Genomic DNA, 19,093 nt, shown 5'->3' on the forward strand with positions numbered 1-19,093 from the left:
CTCCTCCTCCTCCTCCTCCGCCAAGGCCCATCTCACCGAGCGGTCCTGTCTCGGCGTGACCTGTCGCTGGCGCCCAGGTAACCTCCCCCCCCAATCTTACCTGTACCACCCATTACAGTGGCCCAGGTGTGCAGAGAGAGAGAGAGAGAGAGGGGGGGGAGAGGGGGAGATAAGAGTGATGGATTGTTATGTAAATGGAAACAATAAAAAGAGAGACATTTATTTAACTCTCTGGATGGACAAGCTGTGGTCGCATTCATCTTGCAGTCAGGTAAGTATAGGTGCTCCGACGCGCAGGTAGAGGGAAGCAGGTACACACACACACACACACACACACACACACACACACACACACACACACACACACACACACACACACACACACACACACACACACACACACGCACACACATTGACAGAGGTGTTATTGATTGTACTAACCTGCATCACTTAATTTAGAAGAGGTTAGGTTGGCTTAGGTTAGGTTAAGACATGGTAAGACAGGTTAGGTTAGGTTAAGTTAGGATAGGTTAGGTTAGGTTAGGTTAGGTTAAGTTAGGTTAGGTTAGGTTAGGACATGTTAAAAAAGCTTAGGTTAGGACATGCTAAGACAGATTAGGTTAGCTTAGGGCATGTTAGATTAGATTAAGTATGCTTAGGTTACTGTGGGCTGTGTTGGCGTTAGATCAGGTTAAAAGACATGGTTAAATAAGGTTGAATTAGATTAAGTGATGTTCGACTAGGATAGGTTAGGTTAGATTAGATAAGGTTAAGTTAGGCCAGGATAGGTTAGGTTAGGTAAATAAGCTTGGAACAATTTACGTTAGGTCAGGTCAGACAGTGAATAAATAAAACATAATTAGATGGATAACTAAAGAGACGGATTTATGACAGGAATACAGACAGAGACAAAAATCGATGAAAATTATCCAAAATTAGACAGTATAACATTCCACCTTATCGCAAACAACCCAATGGAGGACAACAAATCTGCTGCTGCTCATTCTTCCTTTGTGTTCCTTTGCGATGATGTGTGTGCACCTTAAATCACCACCAACAACAAATCTGATGCTGTTCATTCTTCCTTTGTGTTCTCTTGTGGTGATGTGCGTTCGTGAGTGTGTGTTGGAAATTCCTCATCCAATCAAGGACAGCTGGACATGACGTCATTGGGGTGGTGTCCAATGAGCGGCCTTCCCCTCCCCCACCCCTGCAGGACCTCCCCAGCAGGATGTGGAGGAAGGGAAGCACAAATAACGGGGGAGGGGTGGTGGTGGTGGTGGTGGTGGTGGTGGTAATGGTTGTTGTTGTTGTTGTTGTTGTTGTTGTTGTTGTAACTACCAATAACGTTATGTTGCTGTGTTTAGGTTATTATTTCTCTCTCTCTCTCTCTCTCTCTCTCTCTCTCTCTCTCTCTCTCTCTCTCTCTCTCTCTCTCTCTCTCTCTCTCTCTCTCTCTCTCTCTCTCTCTCTCTCTCTCTCTCTCTCTCTCTCTCTCTCTCTTGACCCCCTCCCACCTACCCAACCCAACTTTCTCCCCTTTCCTCCTCCTCCCTTCCCTCGCTTCTTGCATCTACTCTTCCCTCCCTCCCTTCTTCCCTCCCTCCTTTCCTCCTCCCCTCCTCCCCTCCCCCCCCACACCAGGCCAGGGTCGACAGGATACCTTCCCTCCTCTACCTGTCCACCCCAGCCCCCCACCCCTCTCCTTTATTACAGACAGGTAAACTTTCTCACCTGTTCATTTGGTTTTCCTTGTAATGGGGTCGTTTGAAGGATCACCTGAGAGAGAGAGAGAGAGAGAGAGAGAGAGAGAGAGAGAGAGAGAGAGAGAGAGAGAGAGAGAGAGAGAGAGAGATGCGAGTTTTAATTTTGTTTGTTTGTTTGTTTGTTTTCAGTTTGTAAGTTTTTTTGTTTTGTTTTGTTTTGTTTTATATATTTTCTTTGTTTTCTTGATTATCTATTTTTTTCTTTTTTTTTTTGCGTTTTGTTTGGTTTATTCTTTTTCTCGTTTTACTTTCTTCTCTTTCATCATCATCATTAGTTTTTCTTTCCATGTTCTTCTTCTTCTTCTTCTTCTTCTTCTTCTTCTTCTTCTTCTTCTTCTTCTTCTTCTTCTTCTTCTTCTTCTTCTTCTTCTTCTTCTTCTTCTTCTTCTTCTTCCTCATCTTCCTCTCTCGAATGATGTTAGAAATAAATGGGACAAGAGAGAGAGAGAGAGAGAGAGAGAGAGAGAGAGAGAGAGAGAGAGAGAGAAAGAGAGAGAGAGAGATGCAGTAGGAGCAACATACCTGCCACTATCGTCTAATTACAGGTGTGTTACGTAAATCCCTGAGCCTCGCCTTACCTGGTCACTAATTTGCATATCTCGACCCAATTTTGGCAGGTAAGTCCTCCTCCTCCACCTCCCCCCCCTCCTCCTCCTCCTCCTTCCCTCTCCCTAACTCTTCCTCTTTCCCCTTCCTTCCATCCCTCCCTCTCTTCCTCCTCTCCTTCCTATTCCCCCTTCTCCTCACCCTCCCTCTCTCTCTCTCCTCCTCTCCTAGACTCACTCACTCACTCACTCACCAAATCTTCCTTCCCGTCTCATCTTCATTTACTCTCCTCCCCTTCCTCCTCGTCCTCCTCCCTATCCACTCATTCGCTCACCCACAGACAAGAGGAGGTGGAACAGGAAGAGGAGGAAGAAGCGGAAGAGGAGAAAGAAGAGGAGGAGGATATGTTCATGTTTACAGTTTGGTTTAAAAGTAAATTCGTGAGGCAGTTTTTGAGTTTTGTAATGTCATATACTTCAGGTGTTTTTTTCTTTTTTTCCTTTTTTTCCTCCTTTTCGTGACATTTATCATGGCTTTGTTAAATACTTCTTGTTTCTTTTATTCGTCAAGTATTCGATTTTATTTTACCTTATTTTCTTTCTTTTCGTCTTTCTTCCTTTTGTGTTTACCTCTTTTCATTGTCCCACAGAGAGAGAGAGAGAGAGAGAGAGAGAGAGAGAGAGAGAGAGGTATATTAATGATCCAACTCACACTCTCTCTCTCTCTCTCTCTCTCTCTCTCTCTCTCTCTCTCTCTCTCTCTCTCTCTCTCTCTTTCACCCCTCACCCTTCCTTTTTTCACCTTAAACAGACAATCACCTTCACCTCCTCACCCTCTCTCTCTCTCTCTCTCTCTCTCTCTCTCTCTCTCTCTCTCTCTCTCTCTCTCTCTCTCTCTCTCTCTCTCTCTCTCTCTCTCTCTCTCTCTCTCTCTCATTACTTTCGTTTTCTCACCCGTCATTGTGTATGTGTGTGTGTGTGTGTGTGTGTGCGTGCGTGTACGTGTGTGTGTGTGTGTTCTTAGAAATATGTCTAATTATTATTCAGGGTGTGTGTGTCTGTGTGTGTGTGTGTGTGTGTGATGTAACGTGCCGCTCTATACCAACACACACACACACACACACACACACTAATAAACACTTAACATAATAATAATAAACTTAAGAAATCCTATTAAGATAACAAATATGCAAAACTCTCAATTATCACTTTTTTTTTCTTTTTTTTTATCTAACCAAACCTTCACTCCCTTATCCCTAAACACGGTCCCTTTAAATTCTGTGTCATCCAGACGTGGCCATTTAAACTTCACAGATTACTTCATGCTGGAATTAGCCAAGCGATAAGTGGAGTAGTAGTAGTAGTAGTAGTAGTAGTAGTAGTAGTAGTAGTAAGGAGAATTACGTGTGTTTGTGTGTGTGTGTGTGTGTGTGTGTGTGGCAGATGTGATAGTGATGTTGATGGTTATGGTGATAGTGATGGTGGTGGTGGTGAGCGTTCAGGTGTAGTTAAGTGTAGTTGGACCGTTAAGTGGTGGAGTGAGTGAAGTGGTTTGCGTGTAATAACTAGTGTTAGTGTGTAAATAGGTGATTGTGTTGTTGAAGTGTGTATTAGTGATTACATTATTTACGTGTGTGTGTGTGTGTGTGTGTGTGTGTGTGTGTGTGTGTGTGTGTGTGTGTGGTTTAAATGTTAATCATAATGTAAGTAGGGTTAATTGAGCAGTTTGTGAGTTCTTATATTAAAATTGGCGTCAGATGTATATATTTTTCCCCTCGCGGTAACTTGATCACGGGGAAAAATTCTTGTTGTGTTACAGACCAGAAGGAAAAAACTTGGATTCATTCATAGACGGAAAAAAGATCACGTACCATTTGAAGCGGAAAATTGAAACGTAGAGAGAGAGAGAGAGAGAGAGAGAGAGAGAGAGAGAGAGAGAGAGAGAGAGAGAGAGAGAGAGAGAGAGATGGGTCACCTGGCCTGCCCTCACACCTGGAAGCGCGACAGGTGGTGGTTTATGGGTGGGGAAGGTGATAATGGTGGTGGTGGTTGTGGTGGTGGTGTGAGGAGTTATGGACGAGAGCACGGGCAGTTGTGTGTGTGTGTGTGTGTGTGTGTTGGGGTGGGGGGACAGAGGGGCGGGTCTCTCTTCTCTCGTTCATTAAATATTACAGCATTCATTTTACATATCATTTTCGCTTCATGCACTTCTCTACTTAAACAAAACAAACTTAAAACAGAAGAAAAAAAAACACTTGAAAAACCTTAAGATTGTATTTCCGCGACAACTTTCCTTTCATTTACCTAGTGTTTTTTTTTTTTTTTTTTTTTTTTTTTTTTTTTTTTTTTTTTTTCATTTTTTGTGTGTATTTTCTCCCAGCCTGTACATCACCGTGGACAGGTAGAGGGGGAGAGTTGGCAGGTGAGGCGAGAGCAGAGGTTACAATTTGAGGCGTGGCGTGGGCGTGGAGTGGGCGTGGCGAGGGTGATAGGCGGAGCTACTGAGATGGGCGGGGAGTGAAGGGGAGGAGACCTGTGTTAAGTTAAGGGGTTGATGTCCCACCAACTCCTTCATTTTTGCATTACGTCACCAGGTCAGCTGTGGGGCGCGTCATCTGATTAGTCAATGGTGGTGGTGGTGGTGGTGGTGAGCACGTGGTATGTTGCCTGTTTGCTTGTTGTGTGTGTGTGTGTGTGTGTGTGTGTGTGTGTGTGTTATCTCTAATTGCTAGTGCTGGTTTTAGTATTGGAATGTGGTTTTTGGGTCTTGAAGGTGCTTATTGTTAGTATTATATTTATCTATTTATCTATTTATCCTTTTTCTTTTTGTTTATTTATTGATGTATCTGTTTTATTTTTCATTTATTTATTTTTTATATATTTTTCAAGTGTTTGTGACGGAAAATTTTTATAAGAGCTTGTATTTTGTCAGTGAACTACTACTACAACAACTACTACTACTGCAACAACAACAACTACAACCACCACCACTACTACCACCACCACCACTACTGCTACCTGCTTGGGTGTGTGTGTGTGAGGCAGACAGACAGGTACGCGAACAGGCAGGTGGGCGAGGTAATTACACAACAAGGGTTCGAGTGATCCATGATACACATGCTTGGAGAGTTTAAACAGTTTAGATTTAGAATAAGAATTGACATTATCGAGACTGGGTTGTCCTTATTATTCTTGAGTCATTTAATTTATTGTCATTTACGTAACTAGACATGTAGAACTATCATGTGTGAATTACTACTACTACTACTACTACTACTACTTTTTCTGTGTTTCTACTACTACCACCACTACTAACCACTACTACAACTACGAAGAACCAAGCAATAAGCCTTCAGGCACTCCAAACTACACAAAACGCAATATACAAACCCCTTTAGCTGTTTCGAAGCAAATGAACCGCGTTTCGACTCAAATGAGGCAAGATTCACGGCTCACTTGGGGGGAGGGAGAGGCGCCGGTCACTTTAGTCTTTGTGGGCGGCGTGAGTGCTGTGGGTGGCGGTGCTAGGGTGGCAGTATTGAGGCCATGAGGGCGGCTCTTCTTTTCGTGGTGGGTGGATGGAGGAGGTGAAGGAGGCGCAGAAGGTGGTGGTGGTGGTGGTGTAGGAGGGACGTATTTGGCGTGGGCGTGTAGGATCAGTGAGTGTGTTTGCGCTGACTGTTTGCGTGTGGTGCAGGAGACGCCCTTTGGAGTGCTAAGTCCTTGAGTCCATCCTTTCATCGACTTTTGTTCCTTTTTTTTTTTTCAATCTTTCCATCTTAGTCTTTCCATCTAATTCTGTTTTTTTTATCTTTCATCTTTTAGTGTCTTGTATTTAACTGTCATACGATATATTTTTTTCTTTATTAGGTTGTTCTTTCTCTTCCTTCAGTTATTGTCATTGTCTTTCCCTCCGCTTATCCGCCCCTTCCTCTTTCTCCTCCTACCTCTCTTTTCAGTTCCATTCAAGGGGGCACTGCGGCGTCTCGTTGTGTAGACTTGAGTGGCTAGTTTGCATCCCACCAGGTACCGCTAGTGTGGCTGGGTCGTTAGGTCGTGGCAGTGAAAGGCGGCGGCGTGGGTCGTCTGCTTCTTGAGTCATAAACGTCATGAAGGGATGAAGATGTTTGAGGGTTGACCACTGTGCGTATCGCGAGTCAAGTCAGGTTTCACTAGTTATAGGAGTGTTGATCCGCCCTTCTTCTGCACCCCACCCCCCACCCCTCCACTCTCCACTCCATTCCCGTTCCCTCCTCTTCCTCTTCTTTGGCCAGCTCCCCCCTTCCCCCTCATCTCCTACCCCCCACAGTTCTCTCCCTCTTCCATCCCACCTGTTTCTTCCCTTTCTCTCTCTTCTTCCTTCCATCTCCTCCACTTCCCTTCTCAGTCTCTTCCATCCTCCATTCGTAACCCCTTCCACCTTGTTTCCTTTCTTCCAGTTCTATTCATCCACGTCCTTCCACTTCTCCACTTCCTTTACCCTTCCACCCCAGTACTCCACTACCTCAATACTGCATCCCCTTCCTCCTTTCCACATCTCCCCGTAACCTTCCGACCCTCCACTCCTTAACCTGGTCCGTCAACCTCCACCCTCATTCCACCACTTCCACCTAGAGCAGGGCAGGGTAGAGGGTGGAAGGGTTATGTGTCTTGCCCTTATTTGTTGGTGAAACTGAATGGAGCTTTCGCCTTTTCATTCTTTTACGTGGACAAAACTGGCGTGTGTGTGTGTGTGTGTGTGTGTGTGAATGAGAGAGGTGGAGGGAGGGAGGGAAGGAGGGAAGGGACGAGTGAGTGGAAGAATGGGTGAAAGCAAGTGAAGTGAAGTGAAAAGGATGGAAGGGAATGTATGGAGGATGAAAGAATGAAAAAAAATGTATGAACGAGAATTAAGTGAAAATTAATTACATGGAAGGATAAATGAAACGATAAAGGAAGAATGAAAAAAAGTGGAAAAAGTTTAGATTGATGAAAGTTTTCGATCGTTGATAAAGAAAACAAACGAAGATTAGAAGAAATTGAGATAAAAATAGAGATGCACGCGATTAATTTACGAAAGAGAGAAGCAGTCATGTTGCAGTGGCTGAGATAAAGGACTGAAGCTTCGTAAGAGACTAAACTACTGTGGTTAGCTCTTGTTAGCGATAATGATTCAAGTCAGGGCACCTACAGGAACCCTTTACCCTTACACGTGGCAAAGACCCGCATTCTGAAACACTCCGCACCCACGACGACAGTTTTCAAAGACAGCAGAGATAATTAACGAGGTTCCCAATTGCGTCTCCTGTTAATATAGAAACCTTATTAATCCCTCAACTATAAAAACACCATTGAGAACCCGTGTAACTTCAACTAGAGCCTTTCGAAAGCAGCGAAGTGGGGCGTAGAGGGGTTTCACAGTAGGTCCTTAAAATTCGATAAGGCAGTGTGGGTTTTCATGCAGTGATAGGCAATGAATCAAGACTAAGGTTATGATGGTGAGCTTAGTGACCCCGCCCTTAGAAAATCTACTGCCCTGTATATTAAACTAGAGCATATGACCACACCTTTGAATCACACACACACACACACACACACACACGGGGCAGCACTTTCGCTCCTCTCATCTGTAGAGGACCACCCCTTTTTATCTCTGTGGTGTAAAAAGTGCGCGTTGGTTGTCCCACATACTCTTAGGACGATAAGTAATGGACAAGTACAACAGGTAGAGCGACAGGTGAGAACGGCTTGAACGACCTTGCTATTGAGACCTGCAACGCCGCCTCCTTCATTTGATGACGAACAGTTTTGATTCTTTAACTTTTTCAAGTATTGCTGACTTGCTTTCCCCTGCGTCGTCGCCTCCTTCAGATATTAGTTTAGAAATAGACAATAACAAGTAGAAATACCTTTACTACTACTACTACTACCACTTCTTCCCTTCTTCAGGTATTACTAACTTATTCTCCCGTGCGTTGTCGCCTTCTTCAGGTATTAGATGAAATGATAGGCTAGAACGACAAATATCTTTACTACTACTACTATTACTACTACTCCTCCTCCTTTTCATATATTGCAAACTCGCGCCCTTCTTCATCCCCCCTCCTTCAGATACTGGACAGATGAACTAAAACAACTTTCACTTCTGTTACCAAGTCTTCCCCGTCTACAGGCATTACAAGAAGCCCCTCCTCTCCCTCCTTCAGGTGCTGGCGGTGAGTTCCCGGGGGTTGAGTCTGGCTCTTCACACTTCTGTAGTACTTGAAGCGACTCAGAACGCTCCTCCTAACACCCTGTACGCCCACACCCACGACAACGTTTTCGGGTATATCCACCACGCCCACGCCACCACTGCCACCATCCACGATCACCCTCCAGTCAAGCCCGCTAGTATCCTGGAGTACCCTTCAGTAGACTACCAAGGGCGTGTGGTGCAGGCGCCTTCCCAACCGTCGCCTCTTGCGGGATCTCAGACGCATCTAGGTGAGGCTGACAGTGTTAGTTAGGTTAGAAGTTAGGTTAAGTGAAGTTGCCAGGGTGGGTTAGGTTTAGTTAGGTTTGGGTAGGTTAGGTTAGGTGAGGCTGCCAGGGTGGGTTAGGTTAGCTTAGTTTCTGGGTTAGGTTAGGCTAAGTTAGGTTACGTTTGGTGAGCGTGCCAGGGTGCGTTAGGTGAGGTGAAGCTGCTAGTGTGGGTAAGATTAATTAGGTTAGGTCAAGTTAGGTCCTATGTCTCGTTTGTTCCCTCATCCAGGTTAGGTTGATTAGGTTTGGAATTAGATTAGGTAAAGTTTAGTTAATATATTTAGGTTAGACTAATTATAGGTAAGCGTATATTAAGATACTGCACCAAATCTTTACCTCCTTCGTCTCCTCTCTAGGCACGTTAGATTAAGTTAATGATAAGCAAGAGATCCCCAAATCCTGTTACCCCTTCCTCCCCTCCTGCAGGCAGTGACCCCAGCGTGTCCCCTTACTGGGCTGACCCTGACGGACGCCCCCCCTCCCAGCCTCCCTCCGTGTTGCCCGACGACCTGCTGCCCAACACCCCGACCTGCAGGTAACGCCTTTAAGACCTGAGCCTATGCCCCACCTCATTGTATTACCTCCTTTAACACGCCAGGGACTGAGGGCGATTCGAACATGTATAGTTGTCAATGTGCGAGGATCTTACCATCGTGTCTTGGTTCTGTAACTACATAACAATTTAATTACTCATCCTTGGGCTTTTTATCCATTATTATCCGTTTGTAATCTCCTCCTCCTCTTCAGGGATGTCCCGGTCGCCTGCAACGCCTCCTCCAACTTTCGCACGATCACAGGGCGCTGCAACAACCTCCTCAACCCCCACCTGGGCACCTCGGGGCAGCCCATGAGTCGTGTCCTGCCGCCAGTCTTCGGTGAGTCTCCTTTGCTCGAGTTACCCTTGAAAACTGACTCGTAGAAAACTGGTGGGAGTAAAAGAAAACTATTTTGAAAAGGGTGACGTGTGTTTCACGTACTTGTCTGACCCTTAACCGTCTGACCCTTTACCGTTATGATCACGCTTTGTTAATCTTCAGTCTGTTGTAAAATATAGTTTGTTTGGACGTAAGCAAAGAAAAAGTGACTTCAATCTTGTCTTTCTAGGACTAATATATTTAAGAGTCTTGAACAAAATATATAAAAAAAAAATAGAAATTGTTTAGCAATCAGACGATAATTGAAGCTTCGTGAGTCAGGTAGAGGGATTCATGGCAACGGTGAGGTAACAAGGGGATGAACAAGAGACCCAAGCTGTGGGAGGCCTATGAGTGGCTGTGGACTATTATTTATTAAGTTTTTGGTATATGATTGTTTTAGTAAAGGATCAAGTATTTAGTATCACCAAGTTTTAGCCTAGGAAGTTTGAAAGTAAAATTGGTATTAATAATAAATGACCTTGAGTACCCCACATGTCTGACAAGCACACCTGTGGCTGCCTTAAATGGTGCGGCCAGGTACAGGTCCTCGGGCAGGTGTAGACGAGGTACAGACAAGGCCACACCTGGATAAAACTGGACAGTGTAACAATTTCACTTTTTCGGGACTCGGCAAGGTCACATTGGGTTGCCAGGCCATGCGGGGCTGGGAGGTGGTGCTTGTGTTCCTTATAAGTCCTGGGGCGCTACAGGCTCTTCGTAAACTATATTATTACTAGTGTGTTCATAATGTGCCTTCTGGACGCGGTTAAGTGAGGTTTGGGAGTGAACGGTTGGCCACGTCACAATTAAGGGTCTGGTGGAGGCGACGAGAGAAAGGGGACAGACAGACAGGCACGCTGCGGTGACCCAGTACTGTGCTGACCGCTTTGTTGTAAGGAGAACGGTTTTTTTTTTTAAGTGCCAAGTGAGGGGAGGGGTCGAGGTCACCGCATAATAACAGGTGTGGGCGCCCGCTGCTCCCGTGCCACTCTCAGGACACGTGTTGCTGGTTCAGATGATGTGATGGCGAAAGCTTTCAGGGCTAACGACGAGGTATTGAAAGGAGGACCAGATAGTGACGCGGGTGTTGCCAGATCAGTGAAGTAATCTGCTTAAAAATCATGGTTTGAAAATTGAATAATAAAAGTATTCTTAAGACGCAAATAATGAATCGAATAAATGACAGTTTTTACATGACTTGCAGCAACACCAGGAAAAAAAAATCACTTATCAATGGTTTAAGAATTCCTCAGCTGTGGATTGACTTAGAACATTGTAAATACTGAATGACTGACTGAATTAACTGACTGATTAACCAACCAACCAACTCTATCTATCTATCTATCTAACCAACCGAGGACACCACAAAAAACAAACATAGACATTACCACTAACAAGCCCAAACCTCCCTCCCTCTGCCCTCACGACCCTCCACGCTGCCCCCCACAGACTCCGCATGGATGAGAATACTGTCAGCGGGCGGGGGACTGCTGCCCAACCCTCGCCGCGTGTCCCTGCAGGTGAGGGAGGTGCCGCCCAACCCCGCCACCTCCCACAACCTCCTCCTGATGCAGCTGGGTCAGTTTGTGGACCACGACCTGAGTGTGGTGCCGACGCTCAAAGGTAAAGGCCGCGAAAGTGAGAAAATACGAGTAGTGATGACACGGCTGGTTTGGTTCTGTGAAATTTTATCTTGCATTAGACTAACCTCCAACTTTCTCTCTCTCTCTCTCTCTCTCTCTCTCTCTCTCTCTCTCTGCCGTTTATCTCGCTTTTTTTAAACTCCTTTTTATCATCATCCTTACCTGCTTTACAACTTCCCCCTACACCTTCCCCAACCCCCTCCCTACATCCCCCCTGCCTTCCCCAACCCCCTCCCTACATTCCCCTGCCTTCCCCAACCCCCTCCCTACATCCCCCTGCCTTCCCCAACCCCCTCCCTACATCTCCCTGCGTTCCCCATGCCCTCCTCACACCTCCCCTCCCCCAGGGCGCACGCAGGGGCCAGAGAGGCGCTGTGAGGACTGTGACTCGTGGAGGGACCGACACTGTGCACCCATCCCTATCCCTTCAGACGACCCGCACCTCCAGCAGCACGATATCTACAACCAGCGTCTGTGCTTGCCCTTCGTCAGGTGGGTCTTGGGGGAAAGTGATGTATTTTTATGGAATTTTATTAACTGATTAAATTGAAAGTAATTTTTTTTTTTTAACTGGTGTAACTAGAGATGTTTTTTTTTATTTATTTTTTACTTGTGTTGGTGGTCAGGAGCGAGGCAGTGGGCGGGCATGACTCCCTGGGGCGCCCATCCATCGAGCAGGTGTCCCTCAACACTGCCTTCCTCGACCTGTCTACGGTGAGTGTTGCCTCCGCCCGTCTGGAAGATGTTGGTGATCTACTCGTTTCCAAACATTTTCTGTCAGCTTTTACTTCTTTTTTTTTTTTTTTTTTTTTTATTCTGTGGATGTTCACTTTTTTGTAAATTCATATTTTGCTAACTTTCAAGGTTTTCCAGTCAACTTTCGAGGTTTTTTCTGCATTTTCAATCTTTTCTATTTTCACTTTTTTTTTTTTTCTATTTCCAAGCATTTCCTTTTTCCCCTAAATCTTTCAAATCCCAAATATTTCCTGCACCTGCGAGTCTCGCCTTAACTTCCTGCAGGTGTACGGGAGCGACCACTGCCGGGAGAGGGAGCTGCGGCTGCACTCCTACGGGATGCTCATCGAGGTGCGGCAGTTCGGTGACCTTGGTGGCTTCCCCGTCATGAAAGAGGGCAAGGCCTTCGAGGAATGCAGGACTGAGGAGGATAAGTGTTTCTTTGTCGGGGATGCGAGGTGAGCGGAGTGGCCGTGAGGGAAGGGAGTGGGTGGGGCCGAGAGGGAAGTGGATTAAGTGGTAGTGGGTGTGGCTGAGAAGGAAGTGGTGGAGAAGTGAGTGTGGATGAAAGGGAAGTAGTGGAATGGGTGTGGGTGACAGGGAAGTGGTGGGGAAATGAATGAGTGTGGATGAGAGGGATGTAGTGGAGTGGGTGTGGACGAGATAGAAGTGGCAGGGGTAAGACTTGTGTTGTGTGTCACCTGTTCGCTGTTTACCTCCGTCCGCGCCGCCTGCAGGAGCAACGAGCACCTGAGCCTGACGGTGATGCACGTGACGTTCTTCCGGGAGCACAACAGACTGGCGCGGCAGCTGGGGAATCTCAACCCGCACTGGGACGACGAGCGCATCTACCAGGTAATGAGGGAGGCCAGCGTGACTATGATTGCCTTTCTGTTCTTGACTACATTGATTTTCCTTCTATTCTTGGCTACACTACCAATCTTTGCACTCACCACGATTAATTTCAAAGGCCGAGGCGATGATTAGCCAGCTCCTCAAGTGTTTATCTTTATAATGTAGAAATCTTGTTAATCTGTCACTAGAACCATAAAAACTTCACTAAAAATTCGTGTAATTTCAACTAGAGGCTTTTTGAGTGTAGTGGAGATGCGGCGACGAAGTGTTTCAGAAAATGGTCCTGATTCATGTGATTAGCCGGGTCCTCAAGAGGGTTTCTCCTGTTATAAAATTCTTGGTAAATTGTCACTAGAACCATAAAAACTTAAACTTCAACTAGAGGCTTTTGAGTGTAGTGGAGGTGTTAACGATATAAAATTCTTGATAACTTGTCGCTAGAACCGTAAAAACTTCCTTAAAAACCTGTTAAACTTCAACTAGAAGCTTTTGAGTGTAGTGGAGGTGTTAACGATATAAAATTCTTGATAACTTGTCACTAGAACCATAAAAACTTCCTTAAAACCCGTTAAACTTCAACTAGAGGTTTCTGAGTGTAGTGTAGGTGCGGTGAGGAAATGCTTCAGATTACGCACGTGGTCCAACTTGTTTCCTGCCGCCACCACCAGGAGGCGCGCCGCGTCAACATAGCGCAGTACCAGCACATTGTATACAGCCAGTTCCTCCCGGAGCTACTTGGCTCCATCAAGACGAAGGACTACCGCCTGCAGCCAGAGACCTCGGGCTACTACAAGGTGAGGGCGCTGTCCCCAGGTGAGAGTGGCACAGGTGTGAAGCCCAGGTGTAAATGTGAGGCAGTGTGGGTTAGCGGGAGTACTGAGCTGGTTTTAGAGTTCGTTTATTTATTTTTTTTTTTTTTTTTCCCATTCTGTTGCTATTATTCTTACTGTCCTTGTCCATTGCCCACCTTGCCCTGATATTTAATACAGTCCCTCATCCCCTTCATTCATTCCCCATTCATTCTTCACTCGGTTTCCTCATGCTCCCTCAAATACGTGCAGAAACTTAAGCTACCCCTTTTTGTAACCCTTCGTCGGCGCGTTCTGCAGGAGTACGACAGCAGCGCCGACCCGTCCATCCTCAACGAGTTCTCCACGGCGGCCTTCAGAGTGGGACACACCATGGTGACTGACGACCTTCTGCTCCTGAACTCCAAGTACCTCCCCGTGGCCTCCGTGCCCCTCGTGCTGACCTTCCACAACACTTCAATGGCCCTGCTGGTGAGGGAAGCGGGGGGGTGGGCAGAGGTGAATGGGATTAAGGGATACTAAAGGGAAGGTAAGGATTAGGAAGACTGAGTGATTTTTGTTGAAGTGGAGAGATTAGTAGTGCTTGGGGTGGGTGGATGGATTAGTGGAGTAATTGGTTTGGTTACGTTAGGTTGAGAGCAAGGGATATGAGGAGTGTAAGGTTTGGATGGACTGACAGATTGGATGGATGGATGAGTGAATGGATGAAAGCATTGAGAGATAAGGGGAAGAAAAAATGCCTCATCTTTATGTTGATCCTGCCCTCCATTTTTTTCTCATCTTTCTCCTTTCCTCCTCTTCTTTATCATCATTCTCATCGTCTTTCCTCCTCTTCCTTCCTCTTTTTTTTCTCCCCTTGTTTCTCCTCCCTCATTTTCTTTCCTCCATCATCTCTAACTTCTCCTCCTTCTTTCTCCTCCTCCTCCTCCCACAGCCGGACATGTGTGACCAAGTTCTGCGGGGTCTGATGGGCACGGGACTCCAGGCTGTGGATCTCCACCTGGTGGCCTCTCTCGTGGACAGACTGTTCGAGGGCAGCCACATCCCGGGGCAGGACCTCTTCGCCAGGAACATTGCGAGAGGTACTGGTGGTGGGGTGGGAGTGGAAGGAGGGGAGAGGAGGGGAGGGGAGGGATAGCAAAGAGAGAAGGGGGAATAAGAATATGGATTTAAAAAGTATGCATCGGTCAATAGTTTTTTTTTTTTTTGTCTTAATTCTTTAATTTTTTTTTTTTGTCTTAATTCTTTAAAAGTGAGATACGGTTATTATCAATGAAATTTACTGGATGAAAACGATGAAATTTAGTAGTAGAAGCAGAAGGTGACGGTCTGAAAAATGGACTCGTTACAAAAAAAGTAAATAGAAGACGAAGAAAAAATAAACACAGACTTGAGTGACGTACGTACATGAGTCAATCGTAACTGTTCCCTGGCAGGGCGGGAGCACGGCCTGCCGCCCTACGTGAAGTACCGGGAGGCGTGCGGCGGCCCCGTCACCACCACCTTTGACGACCTGCTGAGCGCCATGCCCCGCCAGGCCGTGCACGCCCTCAGCAAAGCCTACGCCAAGGTGGAGGATGTGGATTTGTTTGTGGGAGGCCTGGTAAGTGGAAGGGGACAAGTGGAAGGAAGACAGAATAAGGCACTGATTTTACTTTTGGAGTTTGTTAGTATTTTTTATTTTGCTTATGATTGTCTGCATGTGATTGGGACGTGGGAGGATCAGTGAGTGGGAAGTGGGTAAGTGGAAGGACTGCATGAAAGAATAGAATAAGACACTAATTTATTTCGTATTTGATGCTTAGTGTTCAGTCTGAATTACGTGTGAATTTGTATTTTCATGTTGCTTTCATAAGAGGATTGCTGAGTGGAAGAGGAAGTGGACAAGTGAAAGGAAGCTAGAAGGCACTGGTATTGCATTTGGAGTTCAATCTTTGTATTACATTTGCATTACTTGTGCTTCTGTCTGCCTGTGACGGTGATGTGTGTGGCGTGGGCGTGGCGGGCGTGGCGGCAGGCGGAGTACCCAGTGTCAGGGGGTCTGGTGGGGCCAACCTTCGCCTGCCTCATTGGGTACCAGTTCTTCAACCTGAGGCGAGGAGACAGGTTCTGGTGAGTGCCTGTCTGTTTCCCTCCCCTGCTCTTCCCTCCCCACCCAAGCATGCATCTCGGGATTTTAAGCATCAATGTATTCATCTTCCTTTATATATATTACCTTTTTCCCAATTAGTGAAAATCCCCGGGCGCTTTCCTGCACAAGTCCAATATAAACTAACAAATTCATCTCGGGAATTTATCAACACAGATTACGCCTCTTTCATTACATATTACCCAACTAGTGAATAAAATGAAGTACAGTACGAGCTTTTTTACAACATAAACATGAATATACCTTGAATTTAATTAAGCATCAACGTTATCAATATTCCTTTACCCAGTTCGTGAAAGGACCCAGTATATACCTTTGCTTCACTCGCCAGGTATGAGAACGTGGATGCAGGTTTCAGTTCCTCCCAGCTGCGCGCCATTCGTAGCTCCTCCTCCCTGGGGCGTGTGCTGTGTGACAACCTGGACGAGAAGAATGAGAGGGTGCCCGCCAGCGTGTTCCACCGGCCGGCTCAGAGAGGGTTGGTTCGGTTTGAGGCTTCGAACTCCTGTGCTTCTGATTCGAAACTATAATGTGCTGTATTTTGTTTTTGTCTTGCCTGTCCTCGTTTTCCTCAAGTCTATAATTATCTTGTACTCCTGTTATAATATATTCTGTGTTTTCAGGTCTTGTATTGTTTTCATGTCTTGTATTCTTTATCTCGCTCTCTTGACTAGTTTTATTATTGTCTTCACTGATAAGATCCCCAAGAGCAGCCCAGACCATCCGGAAACTTCAAACCTTCCACTGTATTTCAAACCTTCCACTGTATTTCTATTTTCATAATTTTTTCCCATACCTGAGTGTATATTAACATAGTAGAAATAGGTTTTGTATTGTAATTTCAGCGTTCCTTCCTTCATTCCTTATATACTCGTACTTTCTCAATATACTGTTTAAAATATTTCCTTTATCCCCTGACAGGAATCCTCTGGTGCCGTGTAATCACCTCACGCCCTTGGACCTGGCGCCGTGGAAGGAGTACCACAGCAAGGAGCTGGTGGACTGCGAGTACCTGGGCCACACCTACGCTTACGGGCGGCCGGTGCACGTCTCCCACTGCCTCTCCTGCCGCTGCCACGATGGAGGACTGGTAACGCCGCCACAGTTTCCCTCGGTTTACCTACACAATTAGATCAGTTTTAGTTTGCGTGAAAATGCAGTTTTTTTCCATAACTTTTTCGCTTTCACTTCTGATTTTTCCTGCTTCTTCATTTTTTCCCCCCAATAGTGTCGTAACCTCTGGCGCAACCTCACATTCTGCAGCATTTCAGTCCTGTACATCACACCCTAAAGTCTGCTCTTCTTGTCAGCTGCGGTGCCAGCCTCACCTGTCCGGCTGCCAACACCCCGAGCATGACGAGCACTGCCGACTTGTTTGCTGAGGCCGGACTGCTGCAGGAGGAGGTCGTGGAGTACTTGGAGAGAGCACCAGCGTTTTAAGTGTCAAGATAATGAGTAGTGAACATGGAGATAGCCAAAATAGGTAGCAAACGTGGAGTATTGTCGAAAAATGGAGATAAAAGTCAGAACGAGTAGCAAAATTGGAGCTGAAGTATCGAAATGAGTACTTATCTGCCTCCATTCGTTGTCAAAGTTTGTCACTGTAACGTTGAAACAAATATTCGATTCCGGAAACTCAGTGACGATGAATATTTTTGGGAATTTCCATATACGTTTGTAAATAAGATTAGGTAATGAACTTGTGAATTGTCTGGCAAAACGCTTCTAATCTAGCTGGTGTTCCTGTTCATTGATATTATTAAATTTGTAATAAATACTGTTCGCGGATTGGTGTCTTTAAGGCAGGTGGTGGCGTGGCTGAGATGAGGAGGAAAGATGGTCAGAATTTTGTCAGATTGTTGTAATGAAGAAACCGTAACACTGAAGCACTGAACTGGGAAAACTTGTAGTGATGATCAGCAAACCTCAACACCTGTGATAGCATCAACATTGTGGCGTTGTCAAGTAATCGCCTCAAAACTTTTTTTGTCTTACACTTTCGACCCATTAAAATATTCCATCAACACTATATTTTTTACTTATGCTTTAAACTGTTCACAAACACACACCCCATCTCAGCCCAGTGGTGGCTTGGGTACTGCATCAAACGGTGCACGGTTGGTGGTGACTTGCGGATGTCACCTGCACGCCACACTGCATTGCAAAGTGAGCTGTTGAGCGTTACTGGTACAAAACGTTTGTAACGAGAGTAACTGCAACGCTTCCCTCAAGAATACAAGGAGCGTTACACGTTGAGGCGCTGGAGGGTTGTGGGTCTTTGAAACCCTCCACTTTGGTTCAGACTTCTTGCTTCCTTCACTGTGTTTACAGAGGTGGCGAAGGAGTAGAGCCTTCGAAGATAAGGTAATGTTGGTGGTGTGGTGGTGGGGGATTCGTGGTAAAAGGACCAACGCATTGCTTAAGTGACTAACGCGCTGCATCACTGAGGTCATATGGCACCGCTTGGATTAAAAAAAGATAGTGAATCACTATGCGTGTGTGTTGATGCTATGACTGTCACAAAGAGTATCCCATGAAGCCAGCGCTGCCTGTTGTCGAAGGTTATACGTTGCGGGACTAAAAGGATTTGACACTGCATTCCTCATTAAAAACGTTTTGTAAGCAGCAGTCCCTTAAAGAAAGCAGGGAATTCGTGGCAGCGTGTTTCACGCAGTGAGCAGTGAGACTTTAATTACGCTTCGGATTCCGTAGTAAAGGAAGGATTTGGGCGAACATAAGTTTGAAACCAGGAATTCTTGCATTTTAGTTAATAAGGTGAAGGTAAGAAATTAAGAATAGTGTTTAGGTTATTTCCTCTATTTGTCAAGAATTGATCTTTACAGAGAGTGGGAAGTGTATGACATGTTTATCATGGTGAAGACACAGGGAATGGAGTGTTTGCCGCGTTGTGACCAGGAAGAAACGCACTGTGTCCTTCGCAGTGTTGGCATGACCAAAGAGGCGCCTCACTGCGAGTGGTGAACAGATGCATTTCTGTTATGATCCACCTCGTGAACAGCCTCAGGCACACTGTTTTGAAGTGTACAATACTAGTAAAGGATCATGTAATTTCGTGGCACCATATTAATTTTTTTTTTTTTTCCGAAAGATCAGGGATACAAGATTAGATCTGCTCCTAAATCGTAAATTAAAAACGTGTGAAGAAAGATGGA

General features: G+C 45.6%; 1 protein-coding gene and 1 long non-coding RNA gene across 2 annotated transcripts in view; both read left to right on the forward strand.

Moving 5' to 3' along the window:
* The window catches only part of LOC135093622 (uncharacterized), a 132,536-nt gene extending 127,145 nt beyond the window's left edge, over positions 1-5,391 (forward strand). The window contains exons 4-5 of the long non-coding RNA XR_010263434.1: positions 2,312-2,383; positions 5,244-5,391. This is a non-coding gene — a long non-coding RNA (uncharacterized LOC135093622). The remainder of the gene's footprint in view (positions 1-2,311; positions 2,384-5,243) is intronic.
* A 340-nt stretch (positions 5,392-5,731) lies between these two features.
* On the forward strand, positions 5,732-17,946 carry LOC135093624 (myeloperoxidase-like). Its single transcript, XM_063993047.1, has 17 exons — positions 5,732-5,881; positions 8,497-8,773; positions 9,239-9,347; positions 9,560-9,687; positions 11,179-11,352; positions 11,720-11,864; positions 11,999-12,086; positions 12,393-12,565; positions 12,845-12,962; positions 13,631-13,756; positions 14,072-14,242; positions 14,706-14,853; positions 15,208-15,374; positions 15,789-15,883; positions 16,252-16,398; positions 16,842-17,010; positions 17,231-17,946. The coding sequence occupies exons 1-17, from the start codon at positions 5,858-5,860 to the stop codon at positions 17,300-17,302; spliced, it is 2,331 nt and encodes a 776-aa protein (XP_063849117.1). The 5' UTR covers positions 5,732-5,857; the 3' UTR covers positions 17,303-17,946.
* Positions 17,947-19,093: the final 1,147 nt, after the last annotated feature.

This window comes from Scylla paramamosain, chromosome 43 (genome assembly GCF_035594125.1).
Source record: "Scylla paramamosain isolate STU-SP2022 chromosome 43, ASM3559412v1, whole genome shotgun sequence".
NCBI lineage: Eukaryota > Metazoa > Arthropoda > Malacostraca > Decapoda > Portunidae > Scylla > Scylla paramamosain.

What these genes read in the sequence shown, in the direction of transcription:
- LOC135093624 (XM_063993047.1), top strand. Translation starts at nt 5,858, where the DNA reads ATGAGGGCGGCTCTTCTTTTCGTG. An exon ending in TGTGGTGCCGACGCTCAAAG is followed by an intron (nt 11,353 to 11,719) that starts GTAAAGGCCGCG and finishes CCCCTCCCCCAG; the next exon opens with GGCGCACGCAGGGGCCAGAG. An exon ending in ACACTTCAATGGCCCTGCTG is followed by an intron (nt 14,243 to 14,705) that starts GTGAGGGAAGCG and finishes CTCCTCCCACAG; the next exon opens with CCGGACATGTGTGACCAAGT.